The 23,693-nt window shown below is 33.6% G+C and overlaps 1 protein-coding gene across 5 annotated transcripts in view; it reads right to left on the bottom strand.

The window, feature by feature from the left end:
* The window catches only part of PHTF2 (putative homeodomain transcription factor 2), a 110,935-nt gene that overhangs the window by 3,471 nt on the left and 83,771 nt on the right, over window positions 1-23,693 (bottom strand). For 2 of the 5 annotated variants that reach the window (XM_019744554.2, XM_074340640.1), the window contains 7 exons: window positions 20,349-20,567; window positions 12,944-13,072; window positions 11,230-11,502; window positions 10,792-10,923; window positions 8,293-8,379; window positions 3,382-3,537; window positions 2,441-2,536 (listed from right to left, as the gene is read on the bottom strand). In XM_019744554.2, the coding sequence (XP_019600113.1) occupies window positions 2,441-2,536; window positions 3,382-3,537; window positions 8,293-8,379; window positions 10,792-10,923; window positions 11,230-11,502; window positions 12,944-13,072; window positions 20,349-20,567 (1,092 nt within the window). Of the gene's footprint in view, window positions 1-2,440; window positions 2,537-3,381; window positions 3,538-8,292; window positions 8,380-10,791; window positions 10,924-11,229; window positions 11,503-12,943; window positions 13,073-20,348; window positions 20,568-23,693 lie in introns of those variants that run through there. The other 3 variants (XM_019744557.2, XM_074340641.1, XM_074340642.1) reach the window with 3 other exon arrangements.

Genomic DNA, 23,693 nt, shown 5'->3' with positions numbered 1-23,693 from the left:
AAGGATCCATTTGGTTAACCTAAAATAAGCAAATATACTTTTATGAGCTTTTCTAGAAGGTGACTTCCTTTAAAAGAACTCTGTAACAAACTGATGGCTGCCAGAGGGGAAGGGTTGGGGGGCTGCGTGAAAAAGGGAAAGGGATTAAGAGGTACAAATCAGCAGTTATTAGTCATGGGGATATAAAGTACAGCATAGAGAATATAGTCAATAATATTGTAATAACTAAGCATAGTGCCAGGTGGGTACTAAGACTTACAGGGAGGATCACCTTGTAAGTTATATAAATGTCCAACCACTATGCTGTACACCTGAAACCAATTTAACATTAAATATCAACTATAACTGAGAGAAAAAAAAAAGGACTCTGTAAATTTGTAACTCCAATTTCTATCTCAAATGAATGACTAGTAAAGTATTGGTCTAGAAGCTACAAGGAGGTTCGAGAACACTTTTTAGTATACGAATAGAAAGTGAGAAAAATGTCTTTTTGCACAAGAATTGGAAATTTAATTAGCTAATTTTCTATCAATAGTAATACATATGTAAAGACTCCTCTTTGAGACAATTAATTTTTGAATATATGGATCAATTAATTAATTGACTGGTTCAAACATTCAAAGCTCTATTGTATGCCAGGCCCGGTGCTAGGCTCTGGGAAGTTAAGATTCAGCTCCTGCGCTGAAGGCCCTTACAGTCTAACAGACATGCAAATACCGTGTTTCCCTGAAAAGACCTAGCTGGACAATCAGCTCTAATGTGTCCTTTGGAGCAAATATTAGTATAAGACCCGGTCTTATTTTACTATTAATATAAGACTGGGTCTTATCTAACATAAGACTGGGTCTTATATTAATTTTTGCTCCAAAAGATGCATTAGAGCTGATTGTCTGGCTAGGTCTTATTTTCGGGGAAACATGGTAAATAAGTCAACTACGAGAGTCCCATACGTGCCACTCATATAAAAGGTAGTGGGTCACAGAGGAAGGCACCCCTGAAACTTCATAGGTAGGAGAGAGCAGGTATTCCATCTAGACACATGAACACATGGCACCTTTGAATTGCGACAGGTTGCTCAGCCTTGTTAGAGCCCAAGTGCAAGGGAAAAAGTACTTCCAATTTACAAAACGGACTACATACGTACGGGTCATTCTTTAGGCAGACTGTATTGACAGAATGGCACTAAAGGAATTTAATGAGAGGAATAGTGTATCAGAGGTGCATGTGAGAAAGATAGCCAGGTCAGCAACAGGAAAGACAGAGGAGAGGGCAGTGAGAGCAGAGCAAGATGCCCTAAGAGTTGAGTGCATTATCAAAAGCCTAAGTGAGAGATGATGGGGGTCTGACTTAGGGCAGTATTGATGGGGAAGAGGTGATGAACTGGAAGATATTTGAGAGGCTAAATCAATGTGCCTAAGAATTTCTTGGCTGTGAAAAGTGAGAGAGAAGAGAAATCTATATTAAGTCCCAGGTTTCCGACTAGAAGACTAGGCATGATCAGAAAGGATCACGCTTGTGCTTTGTATTTTAGTTATTTTAATATTTTTCTCTCCTCTGAGACAGAAGCTGCTCTTAAATCTCATCTTTATAGCCTCCTCCTGTCTAGCATAGTGCCTACACGCTGAAGATACTCGATCCATATGTATCAAATAAGCCCACGCTCCTCTTTTGAACCCTTTCAATGCCTACTACACTATGGGGCACAATCTATACCCAATTAATACTTTTTAGTTGAGTGGAGAATTAATCATAACATTGAGACACAACTAATTTCATACCATTCTCTGAATACTTATAAACAACTCTAAGAATTATATTTAGTTATAGAAATTGAGATTTAAAAAAATATTTTCCTTTTAAGAAAGAAAAGCATTACTAACACTGCAAAGCAGTGATAAAAATATTTTATTAAATTACCTCCAAAGAGTTATTATTATGAGATCAGATATATTCAAATTATATTCTTTTTGATTATCACCCAAAATGACTTGAAAATAAATTGTTTAGTGGTAATATGTATTTATTATAATGATTATGTATTGCTACTTTTTAAGCTAACTCAGGCCAAGCAGAAGACTGCTGTAAGAAATACAACATGAAAAATTTCCAAATTAACATTACATCTTCTTTTTTGAAATCTATTTTAAAGTTCTAGCGGGCAAAAATTCCCAAAGACACCAAAGTCTACAATACTCTAAACATTATTAAACGTCTCAAAATTTCAAGTTATAAAAATTTCAAAATGAAAGGATTTGAATTACTTTACTAGTTTTGCAATGAGAAATAAAATGTAAATGGCGTGAATAAGCTCAAATATAATTTGAAAACAAGTGGATAATCATGAAAACCAAATACAAGGCAGAATCTACAAACAGAAGACTAAGATATAATGTCAGAACAGCATATTGTACATTATATCCATTTTCAATTTTATTTTTACCTTTAGCAGTTTAGTAGCCAGTTTTAAAACATTATTCACTAGTGTCAGTTCCTCTTTTTTGTTAGGTTTCTTCTCCATTTTCAAGTATAGGTTTATCTTTCATAAAAAAAGCAAACAATTAAAAATGCTTAAAATGAAAACAGATAGTCATTTTTAGTTTATATCTTTCAATTTCTTTAAAAAATATCAATGGTAGTTGTCTGGTTATTGAGATTATAGGGGCTATTAATATTCTTCATACTTTATATTCCAAATTTCCCACAATAAACTTATTTTCTAATAAGAAAATAACCATTTAAACTTTTCAAATACAATTAAAAGCTGAAACAAGAAAGATACACTGGATGTCATTAATTAAAAGGTGAAACACTTTAGTCCCAGAATCAAATCAACCTAAAGAATAATAATAACTAGAGTAAAGTTAATCAGTTGGTTTGTTGGCTATGCTCCCTTTTCGTTTTAATTGAGTTCATTTGACAAGGTTATCAATTTTTTAAAATCAAACTACCCCTGACAAAAATATTAAAGTTCATTGCTGGTAAGTTTCTTTGAATAATTCCTATGAAAAGATAAAGAAAATATTAAATTCATACAAAATAAAGTTAACCATCAATATTATCATGTTTTCTCCTTTCTATTGAACAAAAATTCAAACATGGCTCTGCTATACTGCAAAGCAAATATATCTCACTAATGGTTTAAAATCCATCATTTCAACTGACGATGAGGCATAAAAACAGTAGATTAGATTTGAAGTCTGCATCAATGCAGGAACACTGAAGAAAGGCTTGTGTCCTATCAAATGACAAGTTTTGCTTTACAACACAAATGGTCTTAATCTAATAACACAGGCTCCTCAAAAACTTGAAGTAAATGAAAACATTTTAGTTTCATATGTAGACTAGACATTAATTTGTAACATAATAAACATGTATTCTCACCTGTTCTGTTAGTAAAATTGAGGTATTGCTATATTTTTTACTTGTTTCTGATCCAAGAGTAACAAATCTTAGGAGAAAAAGTGTTAACGAGATGCACCAGATTACCAGTTCCCAATTGTAGTGACAATCAAGGAAGATCTCATGCACATGAAGCAACTAAAAGTGTTTGAAAAAGGCAACATGAAGAAGCAATGTGATTCAAATTCTTTTTAACAGAAAATAACATTTTACTTCATACAGACTGATCATGAATGTAGTGTTACATTTTAAAAACATTTCACTATTATGAAATATTTCAAGCACATAGAAAGTACAGAGTATAATGTAATCAAACCACATGGGGCCTCTACCCATTTTTGTCAAATCTTAACATTTTACAATATTTCTTTCAGATTATTAAAAAATAAAAGATTAAAGATTCAGTTGAAGCCCCTTTAAACTTTTCCTTGATTATTATTCCCCTTCTTCTCCATTCCCTTTGTAAGGGTAATACATTAATTTTTTTGCATGCAAAAATAATGCACGCAAATATATATGTAGTTTATATATATGTAATTTAACTACACATATATCCTTAAACTATGTTATTTTACATCTATTTTATAATCTATAAAAATGTTATTACATTGTCCATATCGTTCTTCAATTTGCTTTTTATTCCACTTAATTTTGTTTTCAAGATTTACCCATGCTGATAAATAATACAAATTCACTTATTCTAACTCCTTCCTGTAAGGAAGGTATTATAGTAAAAGAATCAACCACAATGTACTGGTCTCCACTATCCATTAACATTTACTTTGCTGTCAGTTTTCCTCATTATAAACAATGCTATAATAAACATCCTTTTACACGTTTCTTTGCGTGTAAGACTCTCTAGAAGTAAAATTGATGGGTTGGATATTCACATATTCAACTTAATTATGTATTACAAATTTCTCACTAAAACAGTAGTACCAATTTATATTCTCAGCAGTGTTATCAGCGTTCCCTTCACCACTCATTTATGTATACATTTGGTATTATCAACTTAATACCTGCCAATCTGATGGGTGTAAATTATCTTATTGTTTTGCTTTTGCTTTTCCTGATTATTTAGGGAGGATGAATATGTCTCATATGCTTATTGGTCACTGGGCTGCCTCTTCTGTCAGTTAACCTTTCCTATTCCACTTTTTCTGTATCAGGTTGTCTGCTTTTCTTATTGATTTGTAGAAGTTACTTGTATATCGGAATAACAATGCTATTTAAGTCACATGTTTTGTCAATATCTTTTCCCAGACTCCATTTTGTCATTATGGTGTCTTTTGTAGTACATACATTTTTAAGGGACGGGTGTGGGAGAAGAGCAATATATGAAAGACTGCATGTATCAGGGAAAAGTCTGAACTATTTACTATCTGGCCCTTTACAGAGGAAGTTTGCTGATCTCTGTCTTATAGGGCAAACTGATTTTTTATTTTGATGTTGCGTCCATCTTTCCTGGTCAGTACCTTCTACCAAAATGCTCACTAGAAATGGTAGAGAAGGTAACTGTCTTATTTCTGATTTTAAAGTTAATACCTCTAAGGCAATAAATATCGTAAGTACAATGTTTGCTCAATTTTTGAAAGATATGCTTTATCAGATTAAGGACAGAATTTTCCAGTCATTGTACTACAAATCTCCACTGAAATTTACCAATTTGTTTTCTGCATCTGACTGAGATAATTGGATGTTTCCTCCTCCTTTAGTCAATTAAGGGAGCTCAAACTCAATTAATGGATTTTCTAAAGTTGAGAATCTTTGCGTTGCTGGAATAAACTATCTTGATCATGGCACATTTATTGTTATTAAATTGCTGGCTTCATCGTCCTAATATTGTGCATCTAAGTTAATAAGGGAAATTAGTTCATGGCTTCCCGTTATCACACTGCTCTCTCTGGTGCTGGTAGCAAGATTATATTAGCCACATAAAATGAGTTGGGGAAATATGCCCCGTTTTCTATTCTCTAGATATTTTATGTAGGATCAGGACTACCTGTTTATTTTAATATTTGGCAAAATTCATCTGTGAAACCATGGGTCTAGAGGAGTTTTGTTGGTGACAGATTTTAAACTACTGAATCAATACTGCTTTATGGTTTTGGGTGTCAGGTTTTCAATTATTTTTTTAGTCAGTTTTAAGAATTATGAATTTGTAAAAAAAACTGTCCACGTAAGCTTTCAACTTTAATGACATATAGTAACTTATACTGGTATTCTTTTAAAAAAATCCTCATTTGTGTCAGTATTTCAGTTTAATACTGTGCTTTTTCTTTTTAAATACAAAGGGTGCCAAAAAAATGTATACACAATTTAAGAAAGGAATACTGTATTAAAGTTATAATACTCAATATATGTCAATAACAAAAGGTGAATACAAGTCACATTTGACTTCTGCAATTACAAGAGGTGCTCAAAATGGTTACTTACCATCAGCGTCCAGAAACTTTTGATGCTTGAGCAACGTTGACTGAAGTGTCCACCTGTATACACTTTTTGGGCACCCCCAGTATTTGTTATTTATCTATTTTAAAATTCCCAAATATAGGAGGTTTTTTGTTGCTGTCACTGTTTTCTACTTTAATTGCATTACAGCTAGATCAAGTGGTCTGTATGGTATTGGCTGAGAAGTACTTTGTGGCCTAGTACATGGGAAAGTTTTGTAACTGTCCTTATGCCTGAAAATAATATGTATTCTCCAATTTTAGAATAAAATTTTGATTCTCTTATTTGGATACATATCTTAATTATATTTTTTGCTTGCTTAATCTATTAATTACTAAAAGAAATGTATTGAAACCTCCCAACATGGTATTTCATTAATTTCTCAATATAGTGCTATTGATTTTGGCTATATACAGATATATTTAAAGTTATATGATTACATGCATACAAGTTTGGAACTGTTAGATCTTCTTGATGAATTATTCTTTTAATTTTTGTCAGGCTTCTTGGATTACAGTCTATTTCATCTGATATTAATGTAAGTTTACCAGCTGTCTCTTGGCTAGTATTTTCTATCCTTTTACATTTAAGACCTTTCAACATTACTATGTTTCATGTGTCTTTTGTTGCTAGCGATAGATTTCTTCATATTTATAAGAGAACTACAGGATTTACTTCAGAAACATGGCAATTAAATCCTGAAGACACTGAGATGTAATAAGAAATTGTGAATAAAGAAATCAGTCTTTCCCTTTTGTTGGCTTTTAAGATTTTAAGATTGTTTGGCAGTTTATCTACAATGTATCTAAGTGTGGATTTACTTTTATAGCTGCTTCTTGTTTTTGCTTCCTAAATTTGAAAATTAATGCTTTTCTTCAATTCAGAAAAATTCATAGCCATTATCTCTCCAAATATTGTTTTCCCTCTTCTTTCCCTCTAGAATTCGTTAGATGTATGTTGGATCTTCCATTTGTCTCAGTCTCCTTTTCATATTTGCATCTCTTTATCCCTGTCCTATATTCTGGGTAATTTTTTCCATCTCCCAGTTCACGATTTTCAGTTGTCTTTAATTGGCTAATTTTTCTGTTTGTTTTGTTTTTAATGTCGATGACCATATTTTTCATTTCTCTGAAGCACTCTTTGGTTCTCTTTCAAATCTTTTTTTTTTTCATGGTGTTATGTTTTTAATCACTTTAAACAAACTTATCTTATAGTTTCTATCTGATCAGTCTATTATCTGAAGTAGCTGGAGATTTAATCCTGTTTATTGATCAGTTGACCCACACATGTTGGATTGTTTCTTCAGGTGTTTTGAAACTTGAAGAGGCTTTATCTGTGTAAATCTTGTGAGGCCTAGATTGAAATCACATACGGCAGAATAGTCTTGGTTTTGCTTCCACCATGTATCCAGGAGCCTAGGATCACTTTTTAAATTAACTTCTTGACATAAGGGTTATAGGACAAGATCTATAATGTACATTTATTTGAAACCTGAACCTGTAATAAGGGCAGGCCTACAGCTATATATTCTTAGGAGAGACTTTCCCCACCTCCTTGCCGGAGTCCAGGCAGAGTTAGACAAGCTTCTTTATTGTCTTCCTGTGCTGGTGGGCAGGCTGTTTTTCTTACTCACCTTTTCACTGAGACTATAGGCCTTTGAGGGTTCTGGCCTTATTGGGTAAGCATGTATAAGAGTGTATGTCAAGGTCTCATCTTCTGTCCTCATGTGGGCATAAAATCTCAAGTTTCTAGGACACTAAGATTGACAATGTACCTCACCTCCTTGTCCTAGGGCTGCCATGGCATCAAAATATATACTTAATTGCTCTGTTTTTCAGTTTTATCTTTATTTTGGCCCCTTACTGTCTTAAAAACTCATACACACACACACACACACACACACACACATATATGTATACACACACACACAGTATGCATATTTAAAAAGTTTATATATGGATATTAAAAAGCTGGGTTTTATTTTTGCAGCATTGTATGATGTTTTAAAGGAGAAGAATTTTCAGGTAATCTAGTATGTCCTATTACTTGAAATAAAAGTTTAAATTTTATAGCCTAGTATATCCTGAAATACTTTTGTGTTTCCTGATTAATCTTGATCAGTGAGAATTCCTAGCGTCATTCCTAAGTTTTTTGGGGGAAAGTAAAGATAACCAGGTGAACTGTAGACAAAAACTAATTGTTATATGTCCAATCAACAGACATCTGAGAATATGCTAGCCACTGTTGTGACATAGAGATGAATAAGGTATATTTATTTATTCTACTGAAAAATAATAATAAACTGCAAAAAGTCAATTTCAAAATTGTGTAGCTAGGCTTACTTATATTATTACTTTTATTGCTTATTATTAGAAAGCCTTCTGAGGCTGAACATTTATAGATCTCATTATCTAAATTTCTATACAGAATAATTTAACTCACCTGGGCACAACAGATAAACACAACTGAGATAGTCAACAAGAAAGCAGAGGAAACTATTACATCAACTGATCGCTGAGGACCTCGACGCTGGGGTAAAAAAGAGAAAACAGTTTTAAATATATTTACTAATTAGCAGGTAATTCCATGCTTTCAATTAAAGTGCTGATCCATCACTGTAGGTTGATAACTTATAACGTTGAAAACATGCCTGATTTGTCAAATGAATTTTAATTACAAACTGTTACTACTTCCTGAGGATTTGCAAAACAGTGAAAATGGTGAATATATAGCCTAGAATTCTTAGCATAACTTCCAAATACTTCATTTTTAAAACACCAATCATTTACTCGACAAATGTTTCTTAAGCACCTGCTCAGAATGAGGCTCTGTGCTAGGTGCTGGAAATACACAGATACAGTCCCAACCTTCACAGGAACTAGTAGGGAGCCAGACAATAAGCTCATAACCACAGATACACGTATGTGGTAAGTAGTGATGAGTGCTGTGAGGGAAGCTACAGGATGCTCTGAGAAAATCCTGATGTAAATCACTTCCTCAGGGAGACCTTCCCAGGCCCACACTCCTGGCTCTCAAATTCAGTGTGTGGGCCCGAGAAGGTCGCCCTAAGGAGGTGATATTTATACCCAACTATGATGCAGGGGCAAGATGGGCAGAAAGAAGACCATGTGCAAGAGCACAGAACTGGAAAGATCATAGTGCATTCACAGAACTGAGGCAGTCTAGTGTGGCTGGGAGGTAGGGAGGAAAATGTTTCAAAATGAGACAAGAAAGATAGGCTATCAGTAGGAGCTAGGTCAGAAGGGCATTATAAGTCCTGTTAACATTTTGTTCTTTATCCTAACAGCAACAGAGAACCTCCAAAATGTTCTAAGAATTACATGGTCAAGTCTACATTTTTAAAAGATCTCTGGTAGCAGACTGAAGAAAGTATTGGAAGGAGGAAATATGAATGCTAGGAAGCCAGGTAAGAGGCAACTGAAAGTAGCCCAACACAGAAGATGACTGGTTCAATTGGGGGGTGGAGGGGCGGTGGAAATAGAAACAAATGGAAGTAAATGAATTCAAGACGTTTCTTGGAAGCAGAAAGGTGGGAATCGGTGATAAATCAGATGTTGGAAACACAAAGAAGTAAATTCCAAGGATAATTCCTAGGTCTGGGGTTAAATGTTCCCCTCACTGAAGTATAAGCTCCTGAGGGAAGGGACTTTCATCTCACGTACAGTGGATGACACACGGTTAACAGTAACTAAATGCTTACTGAATAAGGTAATCAATGGATAAAAGAATACAAAACCTACTTCGGGTTGATAATGACGGGAAGCTTGGGTTGGCTTCTCACTAAGCCACACACCAAAGACATATTCATCTCTCCAGACAACAGACATGTCACAGTGAGAAAAAATAATCTAAGCCAATTTGTAGCATTTCCCAATGGAGACTCAATTAGTTGAATAACAAGTTAAACAAAGAGAGTAATTAATTTTTTAAATAGAAGGGCAGACAAACAGTGCAAACTTTGTTCACTCCTTCGTTGTTACTTCACAATAAAAAGCATTAAAGACCTAGGTATGCTAGAGGATATCTGGTATTTGGGTCACCTTTATTAAGACATGGTTACACCATACATAATGAAATACATTGCTACTTACTGCACCAAAGAAATAATCCTCAGAAGTGTTTTCCTAAAACTAATTGATGTTCCCCATTTCCCTCCTGAGTTTCTTTTTTTAATCTTATTTCCATAATTAGGAAAGTTATTTAAAAAGATTAAAAGAACAGTATGGAAAAAATGACTTAGAATTGTAAGCTAATATTTTTAAATAGTAATAGGTGGTACTTCAATGAGGGGACTTATTGATTACTGATTATTTTTTTCCAATTCTTTTTAAAGCAGTGGGCTCCCTCTGCTGGCTTGTGATAACCATTCTAGGCATAAACGAAATCTTTAATCTAGCTCAGGGGTGTCCAAACTTTTTTCAACGGTGTTCACCAAGGGCCATATGTGGTAAAATACACAAACAGCCAGGCCACTCACTCGAGGTGAAATACGTATTGCCTCACCTGGTTTATTTAAGTAAACTAAATATATTTTTGGAATTTGCTGCGGGCCAATTAACAATGGACTGCGAGCTGCAGTTGGCCTGCGGGCCGCAGTTTGGACACCCCTGATGTAGCTTATGAATGAGCAGAAATTGGTGAGATTATGAACAAAGATAAACTCAGGACAATCTGATCTTGAATCATCTACTTCAAATGCATTTAAAGCCTTGTAGACTTCAGGTATTCTACTATAAAGAACCAGTGAAACATTTATTTTGGATTTCTGCATATGGATCTAAAAGAACAAGTATGGGTCACACAGTACGATGTGAATACATATGTGACTATACATCTAGACATACATACATATTAAGAAAGAAAGTGGAATTCTGAGAAGGAGACAGCACATTAAGAGTACTTTTATCTCTATCATTTTACCTTAAGATAGGACCGGAGAGATAGCCACATTTTTATGTTCTGTACTTTCTTTAACCGGAAATGAGGAACCTCAGATTTTCGAGCCCTCCTTGCCGATGTTAAATGTCCAAAGAGTTTTGCGAAAAGTAATCGCTAAAAAAAGTAAAGGTAAGGATTAATTTTCAAGTAGCTTACCACAGAAAAACAAAAATCAACAAATTATGGATTGTTATGATTTTAATGGTTAAGTTATGCTAGAGGGGGAAAATTAAATAAGAGAGGAGAAAAGAGGGTGGGAGGGATTATAAAAAACTGAAAATTAAATAATAGGAAAATACTACAAAATCAAAACAGGAAAATAATTAGCAGGTCAAAATGAAATATTAAATACTTCAGAATACTTGGAATATTAGGACAAGAATAAAATAGTCTCTATTCGGAAGTCTATATTATACCCACCTGTTTATAAGTTCTTTCTGCTACACAGAGCAAAAAAAAGAAAATCCACACAAGAGACACACGAACCACAAAACTTATAATAACCATAGAAAGAACTATGACATCTTCAGTAGAACCAAATGCAATTATGTAAAGTTCTGTAGCAGAATGTGCTGTGAGTTGTTCCAAGTCTGTAGCTTGGGAGAGTCGAAAAACAAATGGAGTTAAACCTAGGATTAGAGAGATTGCATTTCCAAAAATCTGGTATCCTATTCCTGGTATATGGCTGTTCACCTTTATAGAGAGAAAAGAAAAAAAGAAAAAAAAGTATACAGATTTACCTACAGTAACATGAATTCCTATTAAATATGGTTTTATTTATAGCAATATGAAGTCATTTTGTTAAAATATATTAGTTTTAATACATGAGTAATAAAATTATAACTTACTCAGAGGTTGAGAGCCTATTACACATAAAAAAGTCATTATTTCTTCAGTTTTTAAAAACAGTTCATTATTAGCTCTCTAATTCACTAAGTAAATATAAAAGGATTAACTATCTTGGTCTTACCCAGATCTTGAAAATATTTTAATGTATCTCATTATTTCAAATGTTAGACATATTCACAAATATTGCAATATTAAAGAATGAGATCTCATATCCACTTAAATTTAATTCATGAAAGAAAAAATTCTAGAATTATACTTATTTGATAAATTTGTAACTTGTGTTTTTCTTCAAAGAACTCAATATAAATGGATGTTTCTTTAAACTCTAAAACCATATTAGAAGAGAGTATGTTAGAGGGGGAAAATTAAATAAGAGAGGAGAAAAGAGGGTGAGGGGGATTATAAAAAACTGAAAATTAAATAATAGGAAAATATAAGATGGATGGAACTGGGAGGTCCATTAAATATCACCTAGCTAACTTTTTACCATCATATTATACATTATGTAAATGATCTGCTAGTTCACAGATTGTTAAGGTGTACAGAGCACCAGCTAGAGTTAAGTCTCTAGAGATTGCTTGTCAGTAGCTTTTCACTGCTCATACTAAGACATGTAAAAGGAAGTAGAAAAATTTCTAGACCCACTTATTTTAATTCCTCTTCTATATAAAGTGTGTACAACAGTTCTAGCATAACAACCCACAAGATATTTAGAATTGAGAGTTAAATCATGACTAGTTGTCCACAGGAACCAGGTAAAATTTAAAATGTAGCAATGATCTGATAAAATAAACAACTGAATAGAAACTGAAATTAAAATCCATAGTAAATGTACTCTACTTCAAATTATTCAAAATGTTTACCACTGGTTGCATTACTTTTATACATTTAACTAGGCAAGCAAGTATCAATATTAATTTTCTAGTTTGAAATTTTGTTTTAATGTTTTGGGTACTAATAAATAAATAAACCAGGAGGGATGATAAAGAAAAATAAATCTTCATCAAAACTTGTATATATTTAGTAGTTCCTCAATTTGATCCACAGAAAGCAAAAGAAAGAATAATACAAAAGAAGAAAATTTTAGATTGTATCTACTCTTGTCACAAGAATGAAACACTAAAAGGTCAGAGTGGTTTGCTGACAAATCACTGTTTAAATCACCAACAGAGCAAATACAGTTAACTTATTTTTTCAGGTTGAAGAAATGAGAACAGTAGGTTACAAATATTCCAGTAATTACTTAATTATCCTTGAATTAAAAAGATAAAATTTAAAAACTCACTCTGTTCATTATCATTCCACTGATTTCAAGTACAGACATGTCTGCTTTCTTACAGTCATTGCCTTCCCACACTATAGCACTTATTTTTTCTAATCCTGGGTGGGAACTATGGAGCCAGGGCAAATGACTCTACAAAAAATAAATAGAAATTGGTGAATGCATTTATCATATTTCATAAATAAAACATACACATGTATATATACACATAATTTTAACTATACTAAAAAATAGAAATTGGTGAATGCATTAATGTTTTCTAAATAAAACATACATATATGTGCATAGCTATATCTGTACTTAGACAATTTCAATGACACTAAAATTCTATCTTAAAATTAGCTAGCATATACATTGAACAGATGGCATAAGATATTACACAGTTATAAAAATGTGTAAGTTAAGAACTTTCTATAACAGATATTAGGCAACATGTTCAAAAATACTCTAAAATGTGTCAGCAAAAGCACTTAGGTTTCAATCTGTCTACATAGCTACTAATATACTAATGTTCAAAGACAAATGGGCATCAAATTGTTCATATTAGTGGTTGTCCAACTTATGATAATTCAATACAAAAAAATGACAGCTGAGAATTGAACCTCTTTGAAAGACTAGTGATATAATCTCATCCTGAAAGACACTCGTCCTCACATACCTACCCTTAATATTTGACTTAGTTATTTTTCTGATATTTTAATATAGCATTTCTCCAAAGAACTGATTTAACTTTTTTCTCAAAGCAAATATTGCAAGCTGAAGCACACAGAACTAGAAGTACTCTCCCAAGTACTAGTATGAAGTATTTCTCAATGTTTCAAGAAATAAAAAAGGTAAAAAGAAACACTGAAAGCTTTAATACAAAGGATCAAATGCTTAAGTTTGTTTGTTTTAGACCCAAAAAGGAATAAAACCTCAAAATAGGATAGTTGGGGGTTAAAGGTAGCAACAAAATTAATGGAACAGTCGTCTTTACATTTGATTGTGATAGAAGTAACACTAAAAGATTAGACTTAGAATGGGATGAATTTGTTGGCATTACAGTATTTCTAACTTACTTTATAACACATTTCATTAAAATAACTTTAAACAATGAACAGACTAATCTACCCTAGTTTTGTTTATTCTTTGGAGGACAAAATGTGATTAAAATATTGTAAAGATATGTTTCTGTAAACTTAAGGAATACATTTTCCTCTAGGGAGAATAAAGTTGCATTGATTCATTTCATTAAAGGTATAAGATAATTCAGTAATATGTAAGAAAACAGAGAAAGGAAATTATTATTATTCTGACCTCATACATTAATTTTCTTTATGTAAAGCTGTGTATACCATGTTTACTGTAAACAGAATAAAAACTGATGAATAATTATAGGCAAATCATAATGCTAGTGGTCATGCTATTGGGAAAGCTCTTTTACATGTAATTATTTGACTTGGAACAGATTTCCTCTAAAAATTTATCTTTCCCACAGATAGAGCATTTTAATATACATTAACCTTCAGAGTTACATATTTCACTATTGGAGATCCTTAAGAGCTATGATATACTGGTTATTAACTATCCACTTAATTTTTCAAATAATGTTTCACAATTTATCTCCAAATAAAATATTCTGGTTTGGGATAGAAATAATTTGCATCAAAATATGTATCAAACTTTCCCTGGAAGTTTAATAATTATGAAACATAATGGAACTAGAAAGCTAGGAACAAGAGAGAAGCTGAATGGAAAGTGTTAAGCCTGAGAGGCAACAGATTTCAACCACAGATTTACAGGCTTCTTTTTTTAGTTTTTGGTTCCGTTTTAACGCTCAGTCTGTAACAGTGAGTTAAAGGTTTTTCAATTACATGAAGCAAGGTACATCAACGCCACGAAGGGCCATCTAGACACAGAAACAGGAAATCAAGTTCTTCACTCTCCTTCCAAAAGTGCTCATTCTGCCCAGCTACCTTGTCAGCATCTGATGATCATTTCCCTATTTCTAGAAAGCCAGAGAGCAATAGTGAAGAATGCAACTAGCAACTGGTGAATTTAAAAAGTTAATCAAAAGAACCCCATACTTGTGCTTGTCAAATGTATGTATGTATTCTGAAAGACCGTCTTGTTGAAACAGGCACTGCTGAACTGTATGGAGAGCAGTTATTACATGAAACAAATTTTTAAAAAGGCTCAGGGGAAACATCGGAGCAAATAATCCCATTTTATAATTTTATCATATAGGTTCTTTAGTATATTTTTCAAACTGAAATTTGGAACTCTTAATGATTGTTCTTTATTCTCATTCAAAATCTCAACTGCTTTGCTCCTTGTTCATTCAAAACTCCCTTAAAACCATACTTAAATGGTGGCAGGTTTTATCTCAAATAAATTCATCATGACAACTGCTTTACAGGAATTGTACTCATTAAAATCTGGCTTTACCTATTGAAAGATGAATTTCACTTTAATATGGCTTTATATTTTATTATATACTCAGCCATGACTAGAGGAGGAAAATTTTCTCCTGTATAAATGTTTCAGGTACTGTTTACAAAGAAAATAAAACAAACAATTAAAAAAAACTAAAAAACAAAACTATAGATTTGGTAACATCCTGACTAGAATACATTGATTCAAATGCTCAGTTTCTTCATGGGAGGGATTTTTCAGTCTTTTACGGTGGGCAGAAAAGGGTCCTCCAAACCTAATAAAGACCTTAGTCAAACAAGAAAAATCTAGTAGCTTTTCATCAAAGGGAGCTAATTTCCATTACATGGCTACTAGTAAAACTGAAAACCTGAGCTTATTTTTCAGAAGTCTGAGAATAAGAAATGTGTGTAAAATCAAGTCTTTCATCCAAAAGCAAAACCAATGGATACTATAACTAGTCGTGCCAAGTAGAACACTTAAAAATTTTCGTCTTACCAAAAAGGGAGCAGAATGGTGTGACAGATTCAGTGCCAATTTATTCTGTATAGCATTCATTAAACACAATTTTTAATCATTTAAGAAAAGTCTAATCAGCATGTTTAGAAAAAATTTATTTCATTTCATTCACTCACCCAACTCATATTTATTAAACACGTACTATGTAACAGGCACTGTGTGACTCAACCAGGGTCCTCACTTTGAGGCCACTTAGGTGTCGCTGGGAAAACAGTTCACAGCATGTCCCTGAACCTCCCTCCCAGTGTGGTCCTCAGTGACTCAGATGAATATGCAAACGCTGCAGGTCCAGTCCCGTGGATCAACCCGCTTCTCATGGATTGATCACTGCTTTTTTCCTTCTTAAATTCCAGGAACCTTCCGCTATTCTCATGGACACACCCTGGACCTCTTCACCACACAGAATTGCTCCACTTCTGAAATGAGTCTTCAAACACACCTCTCATCTTAACAGATCTCTCAAACCTTCAATTCTGAAACACTTATTTCCTTGAATGCACCTATCCTTTAACCTATCAGTCCCTTCTTGGTTTCATTTCCTTCTCAATCTAACATGTCTAGACTCCTACCCTATCCATTATTTCAATCAGTATACCATCCCCTCTCCTGTCCTTTGAATAGCAACTATCTGTTGAGCGCTTATGCTGTGTGACTTTCGGTGAATTATTTAATTTAGCCTCAATTTCCTCATCTATAAAATAAAAACTAAACCACACTGTCATGGGTTGTGAGGATTACATGAGATAATGCAACTAGATTACTTTGCAAAGTGCCTGGCATATAATAAATGCTAATTAGATGTTTGCTCTTGTTATGAGTATTACAACAGTATTCCAGAAACTATCACACAACTGTGTGGAATGGGCAACTACAAATCCATGTTTTCAGATTCCAGCTGGACCCTCAACAAAGTGACAGTGTGACTCTTTTAATGTGTGAAGTTGCTTGAATACATGCACACACATACTGTCTCTCTCCCCAGTCTCTATTTCCTGCAAATGGTAACTTCAAGCTTTCACCACCATCCACAAGTCCCATATGAGTGTCCTACCACCTCGCTTCTTACTGTTAGACCCCCTCACCTCCTGCACTCACAGAATAGAGATCATTAGGCAGTAACTATCTCATCGTCTTACTCGTTTATGCACCGCTCCTCCTCTTCCTATCTCAACAGAGGATGTGTTCCTCTTGCTGAGGAAGGCTAATTAAGCTTCCCAATTATGCTTCCCTTCCAGCATCCTAAGAAACCTCATCCAACTTTTTCTCCTGTACCTCTTCAATTCTTCCCTGCTAGTTTTCTCCTACGTATTATATATATATAGTACTATATATATATATATATATAAAATGTGGTCAGATATTTCACAACTTGGGGAGTTAGGGGGAACCAACACATTCCTTCAGCTCTATTTCCCCATCTAACTACTAGTTCATTTTCCAAACGTTCATGGCCATGCTTCTTAAACTTCATTCCTCATTCTCACCTCTCAAACCCCTGCAGCAAAGCTTCTTTCCACTGACACTTTTCCCATGGCCAGAGCCAAAACTAAGGGATACATTTTTTAAGTGAAACATTTCAATCAGATAGAGAATAATATTACTTGACTTTATCATATTTTAACTATCCCCCCTTATTTGCTCCAGATATGTTAATTAAAAAAATATTACAGGCAAAATTGAAACTCATTTGTACCCTTCCCTACTCTCAATTCATTCTTTCATTCCTCAGATCTATTATCCTAAATTTGGTGTCTATTATTCCCTTGCATGTTTTTATACTCTTTCTGCATATGCTATTATCAATAAACAATATATAATATAGCCTTATGTTTTAAAACTTTATATAAATGGTATATTGTATGTATACTTCTACAACTTGCTTTTTTCATTCATAAGATTTATTCCTTTTGATATATGAAGCCGAGTTCATTCAATTTCACTGCTGTATGTTTTATCATATTCCATAATTTATTAATTATATTGTTGGCTATTAAATTATTTTTAATTTTTCATCATTATGCACAATGCAGTATCATACACATAAAAATTTTTACATATCTCCTTGTGCCTATCTTCTAAAGTTTCCTTGGAGTCAGATAAGAGTCCTACAATATGCAGGCCTTCAATTTTACTATGTAATGAGAAACTGCTCTCCAAAGTAGTTGTACAAATTTATAGTAACATCAGCATTGAATAAGAGTTCTTTCTTCACATTCTTGCCAACTGTGTAATTTATCAGATTAAAATTTTTTGACAATCTGATCAATATGAAATTATATCTTTGTTCTAATTTACATTTCCTGATTATTAACAAGGCTGACCATTTTTACTTATATATTATCCATCTAGGTGAATGCCTTGTGCACACTGTTTGTCCATTTGTCTATTGAGTCATTTGTGTTTTACTTACTCATTCTTTATATGCACTGTATAGTAATACTTTGATATGTTGGAAATATCTTCTAGCCTGTGGCTTTTCTTTTAATAATATTTATGGCTTAATTTTTCAGCCCAAAGTTTTAAATTTTAAGATATTCAAATTTGTGAATCTCCTAATTTTTGATGTTTTGCTTTTTGTATCTTATTTAAAAAATTCTTCTCATACCTGAAGTAACAAAGATTTTCCTCTATATTTTCTTCTAAATATTTTAAAGTTTTGCTTCTTCACATTTAGGAACTATCTGGAATAAATTTTTATTATGGATAATAAATCATTTGACCCACAACCATATACTGAACAGTCCATCTTTTCCCATTGATTTGTAATGCTACTTATGTTATCAATCAGGGATCCACATAAGTATGTATCTACTTTGGGGTTTTCTATGCTGACTCATTGGTCTATTTGTTTATATGCTGACTTAGTCTCTTTGGTGCTGCTATAACAGAATGTCATAGACTGGATGGCTTAGAAATAACAGAAATCTATTTCTCACAGTTCTGGCGGCTATGAAGTCCAAGATCAAGGTGCCAACAGATTTGGTGTCTGGTGATTCCACTTCCTGGTTCATAGATTGCCCTCTTTTTGCTGTAACCTCACCTGGTGGAAGGGGCAAGGGAGCTCTCTGGGACCTCTGTTATACGGGCACTAATCCTATTCATGAGGGCTCCACCCTCATGACCTCATCACCCCCTAAAGGCCCCACCTCCTAATACCATCACACTGGGGGTTAGATTTCAACATATGTATGAAACCTTTCACAACCTTTCAGTCTATTGCATATACACATACCATACTATCTTTATTATACCTTTAAAGTAAATTTTTATATCTAGTAGGGAAAGTCTCCTGTAGTTCTTTAAAATTGTTTTTGCTATTGACAGTTTGTTCTTTAATGTAAACTTTAAATCAGTCTAAGTCCAACTGAAAACAGTCAGACAAACAAACATGCTGGTAGGATTTTGATAGAAAAAGCAGTGATAATGGGTATCTCTGTCTTGTTCCTGCCTTTAATAAAAATGCTCCTAAAATTTCATCATTAAATCCGTAGGTTTTTAGAAGGTTCTTTGATAGCTACCTTTTATCAAGTTAAGGAAGTTCCTTTCTGGCTCTAGGTTTCTAAGAGCTTACTTTTTGGTTTTATTTATTAGGACTTTTTGAGGACTTGCATAAGAGAGAGATGAAAGTGAGGAAGAGTGAGGATTTTAAATGACCACCGAGTCTCTGGACAAGGGAGTGGATGATGGAGCTGTCACCCACCTGAGTGCCATAAGAAAAACAGATTTATGAGAGAAGACGGTATGTTTGCTTAAATCTGAGGTACTGGTAGGACATTCAAATGTTGTCCAGGATGGTATGCCCTACTCACATGTGGCCCCCGAGCACTTGAAATGTGGCTAGTACAAATGAGATGTGCTGTAAGTGTTCACAATAGATTCTGAAGACTTAGTATAAAAAAAGTAAAATATTTCATTAATATTTTTCATTACTTGAATTGATATTTTAAATATACTGGCTTAAATAAAACATATTAAAACTAATTCCATTTTTAAATGTTTTTAATGAGGCTATCAGAAAATTTAAAATTACGTATGTGACTCTCATTTTATTTCTATTGGATAGCATTACTATAGCACTTGGAGATACAAATCCGTATTCATGAAATGCAGATTTGTGAATTATAATCTTACGGGTGGAGTTCAGGCCACAGGTGCAGATGACCTGACCATGATATATGCTGAGTGAGAAAAAGATAATTGAATCTACAACACAATTTGACTTACAAAACTCCATTTACCAACAACCTCTCATGGAACGTATGTTTCCAAGGTGAGAGACACAACCATAACATAAATACTGAGATTCTATGTTTCGATAAAGCCAGACCACAGCTCGTATTAAAAAAAAAAAAAAAAAATTATGGGAATATTATTTTAATAATCGGATGTAAGCTTGTTCTTCACTTCTGTAAAATCTGCACATACATTCAAAGGAGGAGGACTGATAGGCCCACACAATCCAAGACTGGAAACCAACCTGATGAAAAGGATCGTCTCTATATTCTTTTTTCACACATGGATTAATATGAGGATTTTCCACATCTGTCTCACTGGTACAAGATGATCGGCATTCTGCACAATGTAACAAGTCTTCCCATAACACATCTTCTGTTTCAGATTCGGGCCTTGTGCTCTCAGAATCCTGTCTGGAACTTGAACAGCGAGAGCTGCAACTAGTACCCGATTTAGGGGCATCCTGAAATCAAGATATTCTTTGACATTAATGCAATTTTATGTACCCTTTCCAAATCAAAGGATTCTATTAGAACCATATATTGCTACTTTTTACTGAAACAACAAGTACACTGTCAAATGACAGTGAAATAGATAGCAAAACATTAAAAATACCTATTAGTTTTTAAGGAGTAATAAAATTTCTTCGTATCAAAATTTATTTTATTTCACACTTCAGCTCAAGTGTTCTTTTGAATGCAAAGATTGTGCCTATTTTCTCTTAAACTTTATACGAAGTTCAGAATTTAGGCAGGCAGAGATTAGCCTAAATTCTTATGGACTAACCCACTTTAATTGATATGTTTAATGGAGCTTTCGTACTTAAGTATTTTTTTTTCTAGCAGCAATAGATTTCATGTATTTCAAAAATTGTTTTTATTTCTCAAATAGAAGTTCAATAAATTGACATAAAATTAACAAATAATCTATACTAGGAAGATAATTGCCAATTCATGTTTTTGCGATAATCTATGGTATAAAAGTGAAAAACTAAAAGGCACAAGTTAAAGAATTTCTCATCAATTTACTTTTTTCCTAGTTTTTAATATACAAAATAAATAGTTCTGAGTAAAATTTTAATTTAAATGAATGCAAAAGAAGTTTTCCTGAATAAAGAATGGTAACAGTCATCCTTATAGCAAAGTATGCTAAAATTTTTAGGTATGTTTTATGTTTTTAGCCATCCCATCACTAAGATTTGTCAATTCTACCTTCAAAATGTCTTATAAAGACCCCTTTCTCTTTCCCATGCTATCACCAGAGTCCAGACTCTTACCACTCATACTTCATTTGCTATATAAGCCTCCTATTGGCTACTATCCAAAAAGCTTCCCTCTTTCCAGGCTAACCTTCCGAAAGTACAGCTGTTCTTTCCCTACTCTGGCCCAAATCCTTAGGTGGCTTGCCACTGCTCTCCTGAGTCAAGTTCAAATTCCTTCACCTGGCATGCTTGTCTTCAATTGTACTACTGTCGGACCCTATTTTCCACTTTGCCATGCCACGACTTTCTCCTCCAGTGACACTGGGCTGCTCCCTAGCCCTTCAACACAGCTTGTTTGCCACGCCAGCCTCTGATTTTGTTCCTACTGCTAATTATTAATCCTACTCTCCTTTCCTTCAAAGTTCACTCAACGAGTGTCAAGAAATTGCCATCTCTACCCTTTTCTAGCAGGCTTACCTTGTTTCTGAGCCTTTAGTTTAGTCATCTACCAATGAGGACTAAAACTACCTACCTTAAAGAGATACTGAAAATTAAATGAGCACTATAGCTTTTAATACAAACCTGTACAAAGAGGGGTCTCAACAAATGTTAGTTTAAAGCCTTTTATTTAGAGTGAATACTTTGTCCCTGAAGTGAGTTATTATTTAAATTCATTTGACAATAAAATTCGCCTTGCTATCCAGCATCTACATTATTGTCTGTGTTAATTAAATGTTCCTGTATTTTCTGTTCTCAAATAAATCATAACTCAAATATACTATAAGTCCACGAAAGACAGAAACCAAACACTCTTTTTTTTTGCCATCCTTACCACAGGTAACAAAATATCTTGAAAGAATGAGATACATTATCAATAATTAATTCACTGATATTAGAATGGGGCACCATGAATAAATATTTAGTGTATAAGAGTACATGTGGGAGGAGGGTTGTTTGTCTGACAGAGAAGTAAAATTTTTTTGAAAGAGTTGAGTAGGAAAATGAATAAAGAAATAAAAAGAGAAAAAATGATAGAACAAAAAGGGTAAAAAAATTAGTCCTTTTTTTTAAATATAAAGCACTCCAAAAATATTTCAGATTCACTAATGTCAAGCAGACTACTTGAAGCATAAGCAGCTTTCATCACAACAGTTTTCATTAGCTTGTACGACACAGAATGTATTAAGCAATCAGTAATTGATAATTTTAAAATTTTTGCTAAAGCTAGCTTATAATCTATCACTAATTTCTGATGCAGATTTGCTAATCAGATACAGAAATAAGTAACAGGATTAAAGGCCTGATGACTGTTTAACGGAAACCAATGGGCAATTTCAGTGATAAAGAAATGTCTATAATTCCTTATAAAAGTGTTTTGCCAAATACTGATTAATAAGTGGGCCATTTTACAAATGTAAAAATCTAAAAATTACTGTCTAAATTGCTTACATTTCAAATAGTATTTTACCTGCAATATTTAGGTGATTAAATGGTCACTGTGAATTCCATTACAAATTGCTGAATAGGAAAGTTTAGAATTGAAGAAAAGAGCTCAAGTTAATAGCTCATTTAATTTGGTTTGTTCTGCTCATTTCAAATCTTTAGACAGATTATCTAAAACTGAGCATTTAATCAAACTCTGAGGGAAAAAATTATTTATTTTAAGGGAATAAGCATTTATAACTGGAATGCTTTGTGTCAGGCAATTATGCATTATTTTATTTAATCCTAACCATCTGATGAGGATGCTCTTCTTCTCTCTCCATTGTAGAGGCAGAAACAAGCTCAGAGAAGTGACATAATTTTACCAAAGTTTGACTCCAAGCTTGTGGTCTCTTCATTATGCTTTCCATCAAGTGCTACCTTTATTAGATGTAAAGCTAATCTATAATAGGGAATAAAAATAGAAAGACGCTGTAGAGTTAAGAAAGCAGGATAGAGTAGGAAATAGGACAAATGCTTAAAAGAAGCTATCAATTCCCCAGGATACCCCTTACACCCCAGATAATCAAGTTATTCCACCACCATCTTACCACTGGAGACTGGAAGAAGCCAACCAGATAAAGTACACAATAGAAAAAGGTAAAAAACTGGGGTGAGGGTGGGGGCAGACGAAGTGGGGGTTAAGTGAAAGTCTACACACTAAATGACAAGATCACCACCTCATCCCCAAGCCCCTTGGGGCCAAACACCATGGTAGCCTAGAATAATATCTGGCACTCCCACGCACCAAAGATTGAATGATTCTTCCTTAAAAACTAAATTCCCCTAAAAAAGCAGATCTATAGATACTGATACCTGGGAGGCTTAAACAAATGGCTGGGTCCCTGACCAGTCATCTTACAGTCAAGCCCACCAGTCCCACCCATGCACAAAGTGCCTCCCCAA

Source organism: Rhinolophus sinicus, linkage group LG09 (genome assembly GCF_036562045.2).
Source record: "Rhinolophus sinicus isolate RSC01 linkage group LG09, ASM3656204v1, whole genome shotgun sequence".
Taxonomy (NCBI): domain Eukaryota; kingdom Metazoa; phylum Chordata; class Mammalia; order Chiroptera; family Rhinolophidae; genus Rhinolophus; species Rhinolophus sinicus.
This window is presented reverse-complemented; position numbering and strand designations above follow the sequence as displayed.